The 20943-nt window shown below is 36.9% G+C and overlaps 1 protein-coding gene across 5 annotated transcripts in view; it reads right to left on the minus strand.

Annotated features, from left to right (window-relative positions):
• Positions 1-20943, minus strand: part of TRIO (trio Rho guanine nucleotide exchange factor) — a 246764-nt gene that overhangs the window by 134076 nt on the left and 91745 nt on the right. For all 5 annotated transcript variants that reach the window (XM_071736663.1, XM_071736660.1, XM_071736662.1 and 2 more), the window contains exons 7-10: positions 19459-19650; positions 15965-16096; positions 11748-11978; positions 4542-4664 (exon numbers count right to left, since the gene is read on the minus strand). In XM_071736663.1, coding sequence (XP_071592764.1) covers positions 4542-4664; positions 11748-11978; positions 15965-16096; positions 19459-19650 — 678 coding nt within the window. The remainder of the gene's footprint in view (positions 1-4541; positions 4665-11747; positions 11979-15964; positions 16097-19458; positions 19651-20943) is intronic.

Raw genomic sequence — 20943 nt, forward strand, 5'->3', positions numbered from 1 at the left:
ATTTTGACTATGTGTGTCTTAGCCCTTATTTAATCTTTTGCTTTTAATTGCATGGTAAGGCAGAGAACTCCTCCTTGGTTTCTCTGGGAAGGCCTGCAGAGGCCAACATAAGCCTACAGAGATCAGTGGCTCAGCCATGCTGGCCCAGAACACGCTCTGATCTGGGCTCTGGTGTTTTGACTTCCACAGTCGCAGCTCACACATGTTCCAGGAGCAAGGCTGAAGAGCCTTGAGGCACTCCTCAAACAACTACTTCATCAAGCCAGAGAGCCACACCCAGCTGCAGATGGCTAAAACAGAAGTTTCCCATTTTAATGAACACTTTATCTCACATGTGAAGCATTGTTTATGGATTCCAGGAGTATGAATTCCACAGGTCCAGACACATCAAGACTTCTCCCTTCTATAAACTGGATGGTGAACTGCCTGTGCTTCCAAATGACTGAACCCTACAGGCTGCTTCAAAAGTGGCTGCAATTCTCAAACCTTAACAGCTGACACATGCCTTGTGACTAAAATTTCTCTAGCAAGTAGAGATGAAAAATCAATTATTTATCTTCGTAGATAACAACTGCCCTTTGGAATAGAAATCACAACAAATAAGTGTGCTGTATTAACTACTGGCTTTCCCAACCCTCTGCTTACTTCCAATGAATGCTTGGAGGAAAAAAAAAGCAGTACTGTGAAGATTTTGAAAATGTTGGTCCCAAAGGGCAGCCATCAGTTAGAAGATTAGTCAGGAAAAGCAAGAGCACTTCTTCAGAATTTCTCCACTACTACACCACCCTATAACCCAGGGGAAAATAATCAGCCTAGGAAGAGACTTAAGATGTCATCTAGTCCAACCCTCTGTGCCCCAGAGTGATCAACTATTCTCAAGTCTTCAATAGGGATTCTTCTCCAAAATGCAGAGTCTCCATGAAGGAGAGTTCACCACCTTCCCCCAGCAACATATCCCATTGTTCTCCTAGTCTTCCTGTTGAGAAATCTTCTCTACATATTCCTCAGAAGAAAATAAATGTATTTTTTAGAGTATCACATCACACAGACATCACTGAAGAGTCAAAGGTTAAATTTAAGAGAGTAGTGAAGGAATGAGTACTACTAACAACAAATACAGTGACAGAAGTGAGTGGAAGTATGGACTGAATCCATACAAACAAGTTCATCACACTGTGGAGGAGGAAGAGGCTCACACATGGATAGAGGGAGATTAACAGAGGTATACAAGTCATTAAAGGTAGCGAAAATGAAGACAGATTACTCATTAAATACTGTGGATGCTATCACATTTAAGCATCAGACAACACACTTAAAATGAAAAAATACAAGTGTGTTTAATCTAAGGAGCAATTAAATTGCATAACAGGATCTGGCACAAATTCCAACAGCATAAAAGTGTTCAAAAAGTACCAGCCTAATTAAGGGAAGAAAAGTCTATCAATGACTATTACACACTGGTTCTGATACATCTTTCAGTTACAGACATCAAAAAAGCCTTGACAATAGGGAGGTTAAAGGCAAAGTTTTACACATGCAGTCCCTTTGTGCATCTGGCAATGGTCACAAGATAATGTGTAATTTGATGCATTACAGCCATTACAGTACTGTAAAGTGAAGAACCAGTTCAAATACTGAAACATTTCTTACAGCCCTAAAGGAGGTGGTAACTGGTGGTAGGAAAATGAGAGGTGTATTGAAACAAGGCTTGGAAGAGTCTCTTGTGCATCTCTCACACCAAGCAGACTTGAGTTCTTTACCAAAATGCAGTGTGCAGATGGAGAAAAACTTATCTGTGGAAGAAGATTGCACTAATTAAGCCTTGCCAGACACCTGTCAAGCTTTTTGAACACAGACTACTGTGAGAAAGCAGACATTGAGGCATGAAACAGGAGAAGCTGGCTTAGAATTCCATACAGAAATGCACAGAGAAGTACAACCCATACTAATGATCTGCATCCAGTGCTTCTAAACTGAAAATCTGTGCCTGCAAGTGAATCAGTTACATAAAAATATGGAGTCTTGACATTTTTACTAAATTGCCTCACGGATATAAAGATTATCATAGGGAGAGGGGAAAAAAGGGGGAAAAAAAGGTAAGTAGAAAGCCTGAACTGGACAGGCTTTACAGAAAAGACCAATACTCAATTTTACAGTGGTGGGTCTAAGTCCAAATACATACATGTAGCACAAACGTCAGTGCATCAGAATGTGGGGAGGATTGTTGGCTGAGTTTTGACTATCTACTGTTTCTGCAGTGGTTACAAGAAGTTCCAAATAAGGAGAAAAATGCGTTCATTTCACATGAATTTTAAAATTAATAAATTGTAAGCCTACAGCCCACTTACTCTGGAACGCCTTTTCTATTCAACACAAAGCTTATTTTAACTTCTTTTTGAATGCTGATGAAGAAATGGCACCTCATTCACATTAAGAAAAAAATGGAGGAAGCAGAAGGGAAAAAGAAAAAAAAATACTCTCTAAATCACAACTTAGTTTTCAGTTAGTAACACTTCAACATTACTGTTGACTCCCTACATTTGACAAAACTTTGCCATGCCACTGATGGTTCACTTGAAGCTGCTTCCTCTCAACTTCTGATTAGAGCTGACTGAAAATCTCCCAATTGTGCCTATGGTTCTATTAAAACAAACAAAAATACAAAAAGAAAAAAAATTCTAAACAAAACACCAAAAACCCAAACACAAAGACCTGAACCAACCAGAAATGTAGGTAGAGAATACATCAGAGCCAAAAGTTATTAATGCTTTAACAATGACTGCAGATTGCTGCCTCAGGCTTGAACATAATCATCCTTGTAACACCAACAACAGGCATGACTTTTGGGGCCTGCTTACATTTGGTTTTAGAGCAAACGCAGAGAACAACTGCAGAGGGTGTGCCTCTCTTGGCAGTCACTACACATTCAAGAGTTAGAAGTGAAAAAACCCCAACTTATTAGATCATTTTGTCCATCCTTCTGTCAGTGGAAGATAGTACCCTGTAGTATACTTAATTTTTTTAACCAGTCTAAGTTTTCAGAACCTCCAAAAATAGAAATTCCACCCATCCCCTGAAGAGATAATTTAAAATTCTAATTACATTGAGTTTTAGGAAGTTTTTCTAAGTATCTGCTTTACAACTTTCTACTTTAAAGTACTATGCAAATACACAAGCTTTTTTAACACTTGACATCCCACTAACAGTTCTACTTCATCTCCTTTGGTTACTCAGTTTTCCTTGTTTGCTCCAATAACACAGTATTAAGTATGAGATCATTCATGCTTTGTTATGTGTCTTACAGAAATAGATTCCTTCTTGTCTGACCCAGAAAAATAAGTATTTCCACATGGAAGACATTACAGATTTTACTAACGTGAAGTATTAGGTATGGATAGGGAAAATCCAACATGCATATACACAAAGCTAAGTTGGCTTATTTTGGAAATATTTATAGGGAATCAGTATTGAGGAAGCTTTCTGATGCTAAGTCCTCAGTCACTGGAATAAAATTTTATTAACAGCTTGATCATCCATTAAACAGGCAATCTGTAAACACATCCCTGATGTATCTCACATGTCAGGTGTCACTGCTAAACACCTGCATGTCACTTCAGCATCTTCTAATAATGTATCCTCTATTTTGACTGAAGGACTACTGCATCAACTCCACCTTAGTGAAATTTTTCTTGATAAATCTTAGAGATGTTTACTCAATAATTATTAAGACTGGACAGGTACATGCTACACTAATGAGGAGGATTCCAACCTTCAACCTCTTATAGGTTTTATTCATCTCACGACCCCTTTTCAAGGGTGCATCTCAAATCAACTTCCTTTTGTTATGCTCCCTGTATTCCTTAGTATCTCTACTTCTTTCAGCTTGACTCTTTTTCACAGTAAAGTGTGTTTTTAAGTTCTATCATGAGTTCCATTAAAGCTAAATCTAGAATCTTCCCATGGAAAAAGCACTGGTATCAGTGATTCTGAACAGGAGTTCATATGCAAACTCAATCCTATTTGAAGAAAAAAGCACAAAACCAGGTTTGGCCAGTTTGATGCAAAAACCAGGCTCACCTGATTTCTTAGGAGTCCCTCCTCCACCCCATCAAATTGTTGTGGGCTTTTTGGAACTATTCAAGTTTAAAGCCAAGAAGCAAGGCTTAAAGTTCATCTTCATCCTCTATTACAGGCTGCACGGAAGCTTAAATCCTAGAATTCCGTGGAATTAAGTTACTTTAAAAGGAGAGCTTTCATTGTTCTGCAACTCAACATGCTTTTGAAAATAATAATAGCAGCAGCAGCTTTGTTGGGCCACTCTCTGTAAGACTGTAGAAGTCTGTCTTTTTCTTACTGAAGCTAGAGCGCAAAGGAGAAATGAAAGAAAAGCTTGCAACAGAAATAAAATCATCTATTCTTAGAATTCAGGTGTTTTGGGGTTTTTTTGTGGAACTCCTTCTCCCCAGCCTTTCAGTGCCAGAAGAAGGATTTTTTCATGTATTTCCATGACAAATGGATAGTCCTTCATGTGATTGTTTTACCTGTGCAACCTCTTCAAAGTCTTCGTGACGTTTCTGCAAAGCTCTAGCCCGATGCAGAGATTTTCCCACTCCAGTATGTTTACTAAGAAAAGCTTCTCCATGGTTTTCAATCCAATCCAACACCTGTGGTACAGAAGAGACACAAAAAACCTAAGTGGATGCACTGAATGTTGAAACAAAACGAAACAACTCTTCAAGAAACTAAGAAGCTGTAAAGGGAATGCATATAAGGAACGGTACTGTTGGATTAAAACACAGTATTACAATTGAAGGACATTAATTAAATCTCATAAAGTTTTCTCAAGGCAAGAACTAGCTCAAACTAAGCTAAACTGTATGATTTAAGACTATATGTTTATTTTGTAGCCTACCAAGAACAACCTCATTTCTACACATTCATCAATTTGACAGTAATCTGATCCAAGAAGGTAGATCCCTTGTGAGGGTCTCTCTCTAATCGGTTTATGCCTTCAGCTGACATTTTTCTGTAATATAAGACTAATGGAGTTTGCACATTCTCCAACAATGCTGGTAAATAACATAGTCAAGTTTTATTTCAGATGAGAACTTGCTTCTCCTACTATGTATTATCAAATCAAGAAGATAGATTCATTAGTAGTATTTACAACACAATAAAGTTGAGTCGAAAGCACTATGAGATGGATGATAATGTCTGCATTCAGAGCATATGAAGAAATATCTCCTCAAAATATCTGATTGACATAACTGTATATTGTAAATTTTATACCAGAAAAAGTGAGGCATGAAACACATTTTAAAGAAATTAAAGCTTCTACCACATGACGGGGCTGACAGCTTATTAAATAGCAAAAACTGTACATGTAATTAGTTCCTGCCAATTAATACAAAGGATTACTGCACACTTACCAAGTTTCTGATGAGTGAACAAACAGAAACATCTGGTCTCTCTCCAAACTAATACATTGTAACTGTATCTTCATTCATTCATTAGCTAGCATGCATACAGTATTTAATTATTTCTATGTTCCTCAGAGGTCGAAGAATGCTGTTCAGAATTAAAAATACCTGCCATTTTTATATAGTATTTTTGTAGTGGTATGGAATACTTAAATGTTTATCTCTTGTGTTCTTTTTTCTTTAAAACCTGAGGTGGGTTTTTTTCATTTTGAATTTACATGCCAGAAATCTGTATCTTCATTTCTCCTTGTTTACTAGAGTCCTTGATTCCTGAAGTTAGGTAAGTTTTTTTTTCCCCTTTTCCTGTACTGAAAACATTTTACACTTGGGAAAAAAAAAAAACAAAAACAAAAAACAAAACCTAAACAAAGAAAACAAAACAAAAACCAGAAAACCAAACAAATCCTAAAAAAAAAAAAAAAAAAAAAGTGAAAAAAAAAATTGAAGGAAAAAACCAAAACCAAACCAAAACAACTTTTGGTTTTGATTGTTTCCAAATAAACTTTAGAACCACTCCTGTAATATCACTCATGGATACATTCAATATACCTGTAATCCCACAAACTGTTCCCATATCAAACATCCATGATTTCTTAAGTAGACAAAATGAACCCATCTGGTGTCACTGTCTCATTTATTTTGACTTAGAATTGTTACAATCTTCTTGAGCTTGCAAATTGTCTCCTACTGGACAACTTCAAAACAAGAAACAACCCTATAATGTCACTTAACACAGACATCTCAGATCACCAACATGCACTTATGCAATGTTTGATTTTCCTAGTAAGCATTGCCAAAAAGAATATTATTGTGGTTTAGCTCAATGTATGTTTTTGTTTGCTTCTTTCAAGGGAAAGTAATGATCAGAGAAGGGGAGAGAGAGTGAGGAGTCCCACAGACCTCAGTAAACCATCCACTTTATCTTACCAATGCTTTTTACTAATTTCAGAAGACGACTCTGCTTTTCTCATTATAAAAAAAAAAGCTAAAAAGGGACATTTTTGGATGAGAGATTTAGACTGGACTCTGGAGACTCCTAACAGTTATAAGCTAACAAATGAAATCAACAGCACAATCTGTCCCAGAAAGCATGGGATGAAGCACAGAAAGCAGCCCAGGGAGAATGATTTTTGCTCTAAATAATGCTCAGCAACTTCCCAAGAGAAGAAATTGTCATAGAAATCCAGTACACAGATCATGATATAAACCAGTTAACTAGTGAAATATTGCTGCCTCTAAGCGAAATCAGTATAAATACCAGTCTTATTAGTGCTCAGCTTTCTCTCTTTGACTCTAACAAAACTGAGGAAGAACTCTTTAATTGGGAATTTCACAGAAAGTGAAGGAAGAGTCTTCAACCAAATGACAACACCTTTAGCTGACCCTGGTATTAGCCATCGCTATTAGCCATTTAACAATCTGAAATTATGCATTTTCTCCCTCTCCCTGGCAAGGCAAGAGTTACAGAAACCATTCTACCAACCCACTAAGGACTTGTCTACTGATACTGAAAGCATACGGAATTCGCTCCACTAGTTCAGGAATACACAGGAATCTAGGAGGCTCAATACTTTTCAGTATTGATAATACATTGCAGCAAGCTGCTTCAGTGATGCAATTAAGCTCTAACTGCAGTGTCAGCAGGACCATCCTTATGCCCAATAGAGAATCTAGAAAAAATGCTTATTCTTAAAGCACCAACACAGACTATATGATAGAAGACACTTATATGGAAAGATGGCTTCATCTTGACAAAGTCATTACTCGAGGCCGTGAAATACATGGTTTGCATATGATGTTTGCAGAAATAAATAATCTGATCTTTTGGCAAACTCAACATGCTTTTTTTCACCAGTCTTCCCCACATCATTATGCAGTCCTTACCCCCCCAACTCTTAGCTGCTTTGCACACTCACTTACTTGGTGCTGATATAACATTCAGAAGGGGAAGATGGAATTCTCTCTCTTTGCAATCTTCGGATAGTTCAAGCGTGGAAACACTCTCTAAAAGAATCATTTCACACTGGAACCACCTCCAAAAACCACAGGGGGATCAGGCAGTGAAATCAGTATTAATTCGATGCTGAGCAAGTAGCAAGCATTCTCGGACCGCCCCTCATTAGTTAAGCCTGAAACATGTGACTCTTAAAACAAAAACTCTCCCCAGCCTTTGAGACAGGCAGATCAAGGAAAGAGAAGCATATTTACCCAGAAAAAGGCAGAGAAGGACCTAATAAATGTATGTTTGGAAAAAACCCCAGCACAACACAGACCAAAACAAACCCCCAAAAAACCCACCTAAGCAAAACTACTGCAAGCATGTTCTACCGATCTCGGTTTGCAAGCCATCAGGAGTGTTTTTCAGGACCAAAATTTTCAACTGTCAGTGTCAGCAGTATCATCACCCTACCAGAAACATCTTTATGTACTGTTTTGACCTTTCATTGCTCAGTAGAACAGCCCCCCATGTTGCTATTACAACTCTGCTTTATCGCCTTGTATGAGAGCCATCAGTGGCAGCTTCTTTCCTTTTGTTAGGTGAAAGCTTTCTTGAAAGTTCATTAACTCTTAAGCATAAAATTATACTTTAATTAGCATGTTTTACACCAGAGGGATCTTTTTCAACAACTGAGTGCAACAGCCAATGATGTGAATTGTGAAATAGAAAAAAAATAAATAAAAATCATACTTTTTTGGCTTTAATACACAAACTGATAAGAAACTAAATCTGCTGGCATGTTTCCACTAAGGGGAAGCTGAGAATTCTGTTCAGTTTAAGGCTGTCGTGCGTTTTCACATTTCAGATTTGCTGTAATTCACATCTTATCTACTATTTTTAATATTTCATCTGCTACTTTCCTTACTACTTACTCCAAGAAATTAGCAGATGGTTCTTGGTTTACATAGCTAGCACCACAGTGGTTCTGTTCATTTGGAAAGCTCCACTAGAAACACTTTCCCAATACATACAAGTCAGAAGAAAAAGAAGCACAAACAAAACAAACAAACAACTACTTTTCTAAGTTGGAAGTAACACAAAATTAAGTACCAACTCAGCACAGCCAATTCCTTCCTTCAGCTCAGCTGTCACTCACTTCACACTTTCATAAACTGATTTATTTCATTAAGCTAGCAGAAAACTATGCCAGCAGAGGGAAGAGGAGCAAATCACAGATTCATGCTGAAGGACAGCTACAATGCACTTAACTACAAACAGTGGAAGAAAGCCACACTTAGTTTATTTTGACTATATTAACTTCACTGATAATAGTTAAAAAAGCTTTTTGTGTTGGTTTCTAAAGCATGCTAGATAAAATCTTAATTGACACTTTTAATGTTTGAACAAAGACTAACAAGCCTGGGAGAATGTGCAAATGAAAACTAAAATATTTTAGAAAGCTGCTTTGGAGTTCTACATAAATCAACTCAGAATTGTCTTGGATATAAACTCAGTCAGTATCTCAAAACCCAGTAATTTCGTGCAGTGAATGGTGACACTGATTATTCATTTGAAGATCTAACATTTTTCAGATAAATTAGATTAACTCATAAGGATGTTTTGCAAGAAAAAAAAAAAGAATCATTATTCAAGATCACTTTTTCCCCCAACAGATTTTCAAAGCTGAGAGCACTACAATCTGCCAAAAGAAGGCTACTGCAGAGGAACACCATCATGTGCTTAGTGTTATCTTTAAGGCATCTGCTTCTGGCTACTATTAGATAAATTTGTCTGGTATGGATGCTGAATTATCATTGTCTTGCAGCATGATCTGAACGGAAATGAAAGTATGAAAAAGCTGCATTACAGCCAGGAATATTAACCACAGCTCACATTGTGATTCACAAGGCAGAGCCCAAAATACACCAGTATCTGAAAGTTAAGGTAAAGCCAGGTAACAAAGAGCTCTGCTTCCACATGCAACATTTCAGAAGGCTCCAACATGGATATTAATGGCCATTACAGGGGTAAACCAAAGTCTCTGATAACTACCAGGATACTAAAGGAAAGTCTTAGGAACATCACATACAGGGGGCTCCATCTCTGTACATAAGATCTAGTTTGAAATCTGAAGTGGTTGATAAAGATATGCATTAGCACCAAAAGCCACAGTTTTAAATTGTTAAGAGGATAACTTAATGGAAGATTTGTCTTGAAAAGCATATAGAGAAACCAGAGGCATAAACGAGAAGAAATTTCTCCAACCAGTAGGTAAGGCATGTGCTGAACAATGTATTAACCTAGGTGTATTAACGCTCTTGAACCAATAGGTTCATACTGAAAATTTCTGGTATCCTCACAATTCACAAGCCTAATTTGGGTAATACATTCTTGATACTGAAGTTATATTATAATAAAGCTGGCTACTTCATGCTTTTCAAATCTGTGACTATTTCATGCTATAAGCACTAGTTCCAGGGTCTGACAGGTCTCGTACAGAGCAGGAATATCCAGCTTCTTGCTGAAGAACCTGGTGGCAACTCCACAATAACTTGAGTCTAATGGGTTATTTGCCAGCTCCAAAGAACAAAGTAGTCTCAGAGCTAACTCCTTCACTCCAAGAGCCATGGCTTAGGAAGAAAAATTAGAATTTCCTACAAATATTTTATGACTCCCGAGATAATAAAAGTAAAGAGTAGGAACAGCACAGTAAGACTCCATACAGCATTTAACACCTTCCCCCAGGAAAGAAACTGCCTGCAGCCTGGCCTACAGGTATGAAACCTGAATTATGTATGTGGTAAATAACCTCAGGAGATCCCTTGGCCTAGGTTGCCTAAGTAGGTCCTACTTGCACTGAAATACAACCCGAGGAGAAAGTTCAAGAATCCAATCCACATTTGTTGGTATTCGACAACAAACGGAGGGCTTAATTTTTTCCTTATGAGAAGCAAACAACAGTGTAAACTTCTGTTTCTGAACATTCCTGTTGATGCTTTTTAAGTTTAAGAGGTGATTCATCTGTGCACTGTGCCTCATGAGCTTTGACAAGTGCCCTTCAGTGACTACTTCTGTAAGTACCAGCACTGGATTCTCCTCTAACTAGATACTATTATTGTAGTCATCTTGGTGATGACCTTCGAGGATTTATACAATGGCATAAGAGTAGTTTCAGTTTGGTTCTCTTCAGTTTGGCCCTTCCTTACCATTCATAATATTGACACTGTTTTCTTTTAACTTTTTTGTCAGCTAACATTTTCCATGCCTTTCTGCATCCTTCGTCACATCTGTCCGTTGAGAAGTTGGGTAACTGCCTGTCTTTCAATATATGCCTCTTTTTACATAAAAAACCTAAGTAACAAAGTTTTAATAATTTTACTCTTAATTTAGTGCTTAAGTATTTCTTAAGCTCTTTTGTTAAACTTGGAGGAAGAGATAGGCACTCCATATACATATGAGCTAACAAGATTGTCTATCTCCTCATTATCTGCCTGAATTAAGTGTTTTTGCCAACGACTGTAAAGGATGGAAACTTGGTTGTTTCACTATGAACTGCTCACATTCAGCATCTTCTTGAAATAGGTGAGTACAAGAAATTTGGCCTGAAGTCCAGCTGACTTGGAAGAAAGAAGATAAGTTTAACCAGAACTTATGACTGGGAGTTCCTGATTTATGAACACTTTGACACTAAAATGAAACAACATGATCAGAAAATACTGGCCATCTTCATTTTTTTTAATGAAGATGAGCTATTAAGGGATAAATTAGTAATGTCTCTGTCAGGTGCAGTGTAAGGCAAACACTCTGTTTATGAAAATTATCTAACCACAGGAAGTCACTACAGCCTTAAAATGGAAACTTTTAAGCTAAGATCGTGTGAGATATATTAGAAGCACTTAACAATAAATTTTACAGAAGTCACCATAATAATAAAAATATGGCAGCTAATAACCATTATTCAATTGTTGAGAATGTTACCTGTGATTTCTATACCTCTTTAATACACAACTCTCAGGTTGTCAAGAAACCCAATTAAGTCAATTAAGTATTACTGAGGATTTGATGTTTTAAATATAATGTAAATGTCAACTTCCAGCACAAGCTCAGAATAGCTGTCTAGAATATTGATGTTTCATCCTATCTGACTTAAAGTAAATAAAGAAGGTAATGTACAAAAAGACAAAACTGAAGCAGAGCTAACTTACAATTACAATTATACCTGTAACAGCCAATATCCTCTGCCACTACACAGAACTTGGATGCAACCAGCATCAAACCACAGGCTGACAGAGTAGAAAGGCATTTAGACAAGGTGAACTAAAACCTACCTGTTGAACATCCTGCTGAAAAACACAGAGCTGAAGCCGTTGGTGCAAGCGGACCTTTCGATGCTGCCAAATATTTTCCAGCTGCCGCTGGTGGTGCAAAACTTCATGGATGACATCCAGAACATGATGGACTGCTTTTGAGTAGTTGGCAGAAGCAGTGAGGGAATCAGAACTCCCAGGAGTCAGAGGTCTCTGGAGTTTGTCAAGCAGTGACTTTCCATCTTGGCTCACCTAGCCATCAGAAAGGATGAACAATTACTTGTCTTACCAAAAGCCTGTTAGACTATAATTTCATTTCCCACCTCCTCTCCCCATTTCACATTTCTAAGTATTTGATTTATTCCCGTATTTTTTTATTCCAGACGTGATTATATGCAGCTATTATGGAAAAAATAAATAAATTTATATTCTCCCTCCATTTAAGACAATTTTAAGAAGTTGCATTCTTCTAAATCATAAAATTATAGAATCATACAACGATTCTAAATAACAGCCTGTCTTTCTAGTTTTATTACCTTGAATGCTTTTCATTTAAACTGTTTTGTTTGGGGTTTTTTGACCAGCCAAATCTAACTTAGAATAGATAATACTCCAGCTCTTTCTCTAGTCAACAATGCACCTAAGATTATGCATTTGCCCAGAATTCTCTACTAGGACCATCTGTCTCTTCATATGCTGTGAAGGTGAACAGGGAGGTTACTTTCTCTAGGCTATCATTAGTTTGATGAATACGTTGAGACCAACATATATGAACTTTGGGCATGCTTTGATCCAGCATAATTTACAACTTCTACTTTATTGTTGTTACTGGCAAGTCAAAGGCAAACTGCTGTTATGGTAAACTTAAAACTGATAAAAACACTTTAAAACTTTCCATGCAGCAATACCAGCTTCTTTTTTCCAAATCCCTTCTACTTGTTGTCTTCTCCGATTCATACAACAGCAAAAATATTCAGATTTACCTTGCATGCTAATTATAAAGCAATAATCCTATCTTATTTGGTTGCTATTAATGTTTAGTATTTGCCAAGGCTGTTCAAAGCACTTTTCATTGCCATTTGACTGTTCTATCACTTTAAGCCTGAAGCTCAGAAAGCTATTACAATTCAGTATCATCCAGCTATCTGTAAAATCTTTTCTAATAGTTCATTTAAAAGACACGAAAAATTCATCCCAACCCACAAGACTGGAGTGTTAACAATAGTCTGAATCCATCAAATCAACACCATGTCAGAAACAGAAAATCTGTCAAGACCTTCCCCCACTGGCTATTTTCAACAATTTTGACTAAAACTACCATATAAAGTTTGCTATTCAGTAGTCATACAGATATGAATGAAAATTCCTTTATAGTAATTAGTTTACAAGTGAGCTTATTTCTCAGTTCCAATTTTAGCTTTTTAATAACAAATGTCAACACAGGGTACAAATCCGACTTGGAATTGTAGTTCCTATGAAGTCAAGTCAGGCAGAAAAAGAGTATAGGCCACAGTCATTACAACAGTTATGATTTTTTTCTTTTCTATATCCAAAGCAATTATCTAGTAAATGTCTAATTTTTCAAGGTAGTGGACTTCAATTACCTATCCACAGTTCCTTAAATTTAGGGGGCAAAAAAATAATTAATTGTGAAAGTCCCAAAATTGGATTAGTTTATTAACTTTACAAACAAATGGTCATGCACACTTCTTTGGAGTTAACACAGCAAAGTTTTCTTTCTTTCCAGTGAATGGCTACCTTAATATTTCAGTGAAATACGTAACTTCATTTTTATATATATAATTTTATTTAAGCTGCAAGTATTGGATTTGCAAGTATACCAGTTACCTAAGCTTGTAAGGGAGTAAGTCACTTTTCTGATAATATACAATAATTATCCTCAGTAAAATCAGACTGTCTAGTCTTAAAAGCATTAACTCTCTCAAAATTACTGTCTTCTACTTTGCAACCAAGTCATGCTGTCAAGACATTGTGATCTAAAATGAATGACAAAGTGTTGTAATTTCCAGCGTTCTTCTCTCTCCCTCCACTGTTCATTCATCAAAACGAAAGGAGCTGCATGCTGTAACAGAAATGAAGCCACATCTAATAATGGTAAGCAACAGTTCTGTAATATCTCTACAGAAAAAGACAACTTCATCAATCTTCAAGAAGGAATGTGTTTAAATACGGCAAAATAAAACCTTTTGCACAGAAGAGGAACAGCTTGTACATACACATACAACTGTTATTTCTGCACCAACTCTGGCTGCTAAAGACAAAGCTATTGCCGTACCAGTTAGCGAAAAGTAATGACCTAAAATTAGAAGAAAAGCACCTAATTTTTGATTTTTTTTTTTTTTTTGAGCAGTACTGCTAAAGATTTTTTTAACATCTCTAGCTATCCCAAAGCTAAAAGCTAGAGTTTTGAAATCTTAAATATTTTTTCAAGCTATTTGCCAGAGCAACCCTATAATACACCCATCTAATTTATTTTCACTGTGCATCACCAGAAAGCAAACAGCATTTGACATGGCAATCCCCAGTATTTAATTACACTTTACAGGAGATGCTAATGCAGTCACATCCCTGATGAAAACCACCAGAAACTTCCCCCCCAAAAAAAACCAAAACCAACCAAAAAAACCAAAACCAAAAACAGTTTTACCTTCAGTGATTTCTCATTATTCCAGACAGCCCTAACATTCTTACTTCTTGCTGAACTCTCATGAAACATTGACCCCAGATGACCTCTCTTCACATGTATATACTACAAATGTGCTACATCTCTGTCCCTCATGTTACAAAGAGATCTTCCCAATTAAAAGAGGTTATAATGAAGAAACATCCCTACAAAACATTCTCTCGAGAATGATTTAGAATAGGTGTGTGTAGTAAGATCCCAAGTTTTATAATCAGGTGTGCTTCAGTATGTCATCAGATCAATCACCACAGCAAGGTGGCATGTATCAGGAGTGAGCATCATGTCTATTTTACAAAAAAGAACAACTCATCTGAACTCTGAATATCTCACTCACGGAGAGGCCCCAAGATGGAAGGTATTAAAAAAAAATTCAGTTTTGACAGACCAGCAACAGGACTGATCATCAGCACTACTCTTACACTCCATTATTGCTAAATGAAATGTGATGAGACTTATGGTTCAGTTGTCCATAAATAGAGCTGGCTCATCATAATGTAGTTTTATCTTTAATGTAATGCATAAATCACAACCAGTATTTCAGTCCTACATGACCTCCTTCTAAAAGAAAGTGCAAGCTGTGGCCTAAGCTATACTGTATCCACTGATCATTTTTCACCATGATTTAATCAAATGCATACTTAGATGCAATTTTAGTGGGAAGAGAAACTACTGGATTTAATCCAGAATAACATCAGTCTAACTTAAGAGCAAAAATAGTTTTACCCTGTGATGAGAATAAGCCTGGAAAAAGAAAGCAGGAAAAGCTCAATAAGAAACACAGAAAATACCTTTCACCTAATTATGAAGTTGATACCCACTTGATTTCTTACTTCAGATTACTAAAGCAAATGAGAACTCAATATTCAAAGAAAAACAATAGATACTTTTGTCATTGCTTTCTAGGCCCATCTTCAGAATACACGTTCTATCTTAAGTAGTAAAAACATCTATTAGAAATACTATGAACTATTACAGTTCATTGTGTGCAGAAACCAAGATTACAGCAGGAGTACAGAATAATCTAATCTTATGCATTGTGACTAAATAGGCACACTGTCTCATTAAAGTGTCTTTGAGGTTGGCAGAACAAAATATAAAACTCCAGAATTGTCAAGTGATGTCCTTTGATGGTTAAGGTTTTTTTGTAAGGCAATTTCAGAGGTGTATTTTCAAAACACACTTAAAGCAACTCATACCAACAGAATGCCTTGCTAGCTTCCCTCCAAGGAAGTGTTGAAACAACAGCATCACACTGCTAATACAAAGTGGTAAAACAGAAATGTAAATTAAAACATCCTTAGTACTCTGCCTGGGCTGTTTGTACTACACATGGTCCCAACCTGCCTCTTAAATTTCTTTCAGATTAAGAGACTTACTTAACTTTTGAAGAGTAGTAGCAAAGTCCAGCATACCAAATCAAAAAAGATGCCTGTCACTTGAATTTCCAACAAAATAAGCAATAAGCAATGTCAGTTTCATAAAATTTCACCATTTTATCATGTCAGCAACCTAAGGAATCAAACAAGACACTTACCTCAGAGTAAGCCAAGGTAATATGCTCATATATCCCTTGATGATGATGGATTGCATCTTCTAAATCTTGCAGTTCAGAGGGAAGTTCCACCTCACCACAGGCTTTACACCATGAGTCCACATTGCTCATGTACTAGAAGAGAGAAAAAGCATTTTGCTTAATTTTGGGTTCTATCAATAAGTGCACACGTTGATAACATAGAAAACGACTGATAACCTGCATGATAGCCACTAAAATGACTTTCATTAAGGGGAAAAATGTGTCATGTATTTCTCTCTGAATTGACCAAAACAAAGCTTCTATTAGAACAGAAAAAAAACCCCCAAATTTGACTATGGTTGTGCTTTTAGTTATATGGAATTCTTCCGGCCATTCACAGACAGGCAGGGCTTAGCTGTATGTTGTCAGCCTTCAGAACTATTTGAACTGTTGGAAATACTCATGCTTCAAGTTTACTCCTGCTCCTTTCCTAGACTTTGCAGCTAACAAAATGTTCGCTTTACCCTGCACCTACCAATTCAGATGCATAAAAGCCAGTTATGGTCTTGTCTAGAAAAAGAGCCCAAACATGCAACAACTTTCAAGTCCAGACCCTCAGCATTTACCTGTGTAGATGTTTGTGGTACCATAAAGAATCACCTCACCTTTTTAATATCTTTATACAGAAAACCAAGTTACTTTTTAAGTGTACAGACACACACAAATATTTAATGGTCAACTGTTCACTGAAACACACCATAGTTGTCTTTTGCTGAAAAGAGATCATCAAGGAAGCAAAGCAGTGTTAAAACACAGCAAACTCACAACTCAGTCCCCAAAGCACTAACTTAAATGATCTCTAAAGGTCCCTTTCAACCCCTAACATTGTGTGATTCTACACATAGGGAAGCACTAAATCCATTTGGCAAGCTACTATAGCAGCAAGCATGTAAAGGATTTACATATTAAGCAGGGGGAGGGGGAGGAGTGGTGTCTCCTAGGACTATCACTGACCATAGAGCACACAGCTATGTTGGCACAGCTTCCAAGTCAAGCCTTTTAGAAGAAACTGAGCATCCTGCAACAAAATCTCTTTTGCAGACAATTTAATTTGTCCCTGAAGCTTAAGCTGTCTTGACAGACAAGAAACTGCCATCAGAGCTGCATGTACGGCACAAGTTCTGCGAACTTATTTCTGACAGCTAGGGGGCATGAATTTTATACCCTTGCTATGCTAGGAAAGGAAAGTAGGAAAAAAAAAAAAAAAGCTTTTTTCTAGGAGTGTCATAGGAGTTTTCATAGGTATTAAACCTATGACAGCCAAGCACATGGTATTGTACACTAATTTTGCTGTCATTATGTGAAGTCCAAGTCTCAAAAGTTTTAAGAGACCAAGCCATTTCTCTCATCGTAAGTGTCTTAATTTCCGGAGAACGTCGTCTTTTGAGGAAAAAGAGTAACAGATCATTTCTAGTACTCCACTATTATTTGAAAGCTTGGAGAAAGGGTGATAGAGTACTTGATTTTAAGATATTTATTTCTCATTTCATAAAGGAACAGTTTTTAAAATCTCTAACATTAAGCACTGAACACTGAAAGAAACTCCATGTGGGACCACAGAGCTTTATTTCTTGCACCAGTCAGCAGGCAGTGGTAGCTGGGTGCAGTCTTCACTGTGTCTGACAGTAGGCATTGGCACTCACCCATCACTTACAGGGGAACACAAATTCAAGACGGGTGTGTTATTTCTTTGGCTGCTTATTTTTTAATCATCTTATATATGTTGAACTTCACTAGTCTCTAAAAGGGTCATCCCTCTCATTCCATGAGCTGTTCCCTTGAACCCACTTTCCTCTGTTAATGACAGAGCTAATATATCATAGCCAGGTATTTTACAAACCAACTATGATGATCCATCACAGTTAATCATCAAATTAAAATTGCAGAAGGAACAATTAAAGAAAGTCAATTAATCCCAGAAGATGCTCCACTATTTTGTCTCATTTTTTTCTTTCCTCCTGTTTACACTTATATTTAATGCTGCAGAAGGTAACACCTACCCTTACCACAGATGCCCAGCACACATACACAAAATTTACTACCCTGACTTTTCATTTTACTATGAAAAAGGAGAGCACATTAGTTAAGGCATGCCTATCTGTTCATATTTCACCATCTCCTCCATGTAAGGCATTTAACCATAAACCTAGACAGCCCAAGCAATTAGAAAAGCATTAATACTGATAAGGTACCACACTATTAAATGTTTCAAGCTGATTGGTAACTTTTAAACCAGAAAATAATTCCTTCCTCTCCTTTCAATGTGTTTTTTCTGTGTTAAAAATACTTATTGCAGTGGCATCAGCTTATATACTTTATCTTAATTTGCCCAAGGACAGTGAAACCCATGTCACCACTAATGTGTATTTGCATCTTAATGCATTCACATTTCTCATTTCTGGACATTTATGAAGCTGAATATCTGTGTAGAAGAAAATAGATAAAAAATTTCTTAAAATGAAGTGTGCTGCTTCCCTCCATTTTTGCTGTTATCAAGCCCCAAGTGGTTTCTTCATTTATTCCAAATTAAAGTTATATCAGACACAAGACCTTTTCTTGGCTCCAATTTAGCATAGCAAATGAAAATAAGTTTCTACAGCAGCCATACAGCACACCACAGCTTCAGTCAGCCATAACAATTCAAAAACCTTTGCTCTCCAAGCTCACCAGAGATGCAAAGTCTAATATCAATGGGTGACTCAACAGCACACACAGAGCAGCTCCTTCAGAACTGAATTCCCTTGAGGGCAAATCATTCTTTCACCATTAAGATTATTAACTTTAAAATAAATATCCCCATTTCCCCTACATATACCTCTTCTCTGGCAGCTCCACACGATTAATGGCTTAATTAAAATAATTGGTATAGGCCTAAAGCTAAAATTTTTGTTTAATATAAGAGGAATCTCTTATGGGATACTGAGTAAACATCTCCCACCACAATTTCAGATTCAGAAGACAGTTAATTAACTTCTCAACTTCCAGTCCAACTTTCAGCTTACTTTTCTGTAAGCAACTATTATGAGATAAATCTTGACACTCAAGAACTGACTGGGGCAGAATGGTGACAACAGAGAGAGAACAATTTTATGATTTCTGGAGGTAGGAAAGGTGTTATACTGATATTTTTTAAATATTTACACATTTATTTTATATACTATTTTTTTCCTTCCTTCTTTTAACTTAAAGGCTATAATTAAGCATTCATGGCCATTTTGAGTCACACTTCTAAACTGGCAAATTTTTATATTGCATTGACATGGGCAAGGCACTTGGTGGAGAATATAAGAGCAGTGGATTATCCTGAGGAGAAAAAGTTTGAAAATCAAAAGAAAGGAATGCTTTGGCTTTCTTGCCAACCTTTTCACTCACTGTTTTCCATCTAAACCAAAAGCAAGCAGCACAACTTACCATTCCAGCATAGAAACTTGTCGGCCCCCTCCCCGTTCACTAACCTGTTCAGCTTTCTGATGGAAGATGGAGGACATATCCAGTAATGTGCTACGTTCATCCAAGGCTGCGGCAAAAGCCTTCCATTCTTGCTCCAGCTGACTAGCAATCTGTTTTATTTGCTGTGAAGCATAATGACCAGACTCAACCAGGCGATTTGCTACTGACATGATGCGGTTTATGTTGACATACACATTCTGTGAAGAAGAAGGGGCAAGAAATAGTGGAAGTTAGCAAACCAAGTAGATACAGAGGAATACTTCCATAAAATTCTTCTTTGTTGCAGTCCTGCTTCATAGACTGGATTTATTTGCCAAGTCTGTGCATTCCTGACTTTGGAATCTAGGTGTATAATTTAACAGTCTAACTGTATTCTTGACAAGGGAAAAGGACAATGTGAAATAACCAGTCTCACCATAATGTTAACAGAAAACTTTAACAACATAAAATGACCCATTATTACAATATAGAAGGAAAGCTAACTATATTTTGCAACAGCCTCAGTAAGAATGATTACAGATATTCAAATCAACATGACATTCAGATACACACAATATAGGAAAATCAAAGTGTACTTATTAAGCGCTTGATCTATGGTATGCAAGTGTAGAACATCACTCTACAAATCTTTACATCAGCTTCTGAAAGTATTTCTACTTTTTAAGTAACAAAATACAAAACTCAAGAGTCCTAAGTAGTTAAAAACTTTTATTTGTTATTTTCCCATCACTATAATGCCTCAGAACTGGCACTAAAAACTAGGCAAATAAAATCCAAGATCAGAACAATTCTCCAGCATACTGGCTTTACTCAATGATGGCCCTTAAATCACCCATTTTGTTTCCTTTTAGCTCACTTAAACATTTTTGGCCTAAAGTGCCTAAAATCTGGTCCTGTTCCGATTCTACATGAGCTGACAATATTTTATCAAAGGATGCAATCAAGTGTTTATAATTCCTGCAAAGCCAGAAACAAAAAAAACTTCACCCTCAAAAGGTTTCTGAGAAATTCTTCCAGAGTTACATGTATATAAGGCTGAGTTGATGCTTCTTTATACTGGGCTGACTCTTATACATCTAGAATTAAGTTCTTAGAATCACAGGATTGTTAAGGTTGGAGATCATCTAAGTCTACACCTCTGCTCAATGCAGGTTCAGAGTCAAGTCCAATGAGGTTTTAAAAACCTTCAAGGATGGAAAGACCACAGTGGCTCTGGGCAACCTGTTCCAGCTCCCTCAGTCACTCCTGGTACAACACAAGCATGTCATACATATACTTCAGAAAAGAACTTGATCATGGTGGCTTCCCAGAAATGGAATGAGAACTTTCCACATAATTTTGTCCTCTGTAGGCACATCCTAATTTGTGCATATACACTTGAAGTAACCCTCAGTTCAGACTTTTGTTGATTACAGGGTCCCTTTTATCCACATTACAGCAGGCGCTTTGCTCGCCAACCCAGTCCACCACGTGCTCACTTCATTGTTGTC

The sequence above is a fragment of the Heliangelus exortis genome, chromosome 2 (genome assembly GCF_036169615.1).
Source record: "Heliangelus exortis chromosome 2, bHelExo1.hap1, whole genome shotgun sequence".
Taxonomy (NCBI): domain Eukaryota; kingdom Metazoa; phylum Chordata; class Aves; order Apodiformes; family Trochilidae; genus Heliangelus; species Heliangelus exortis.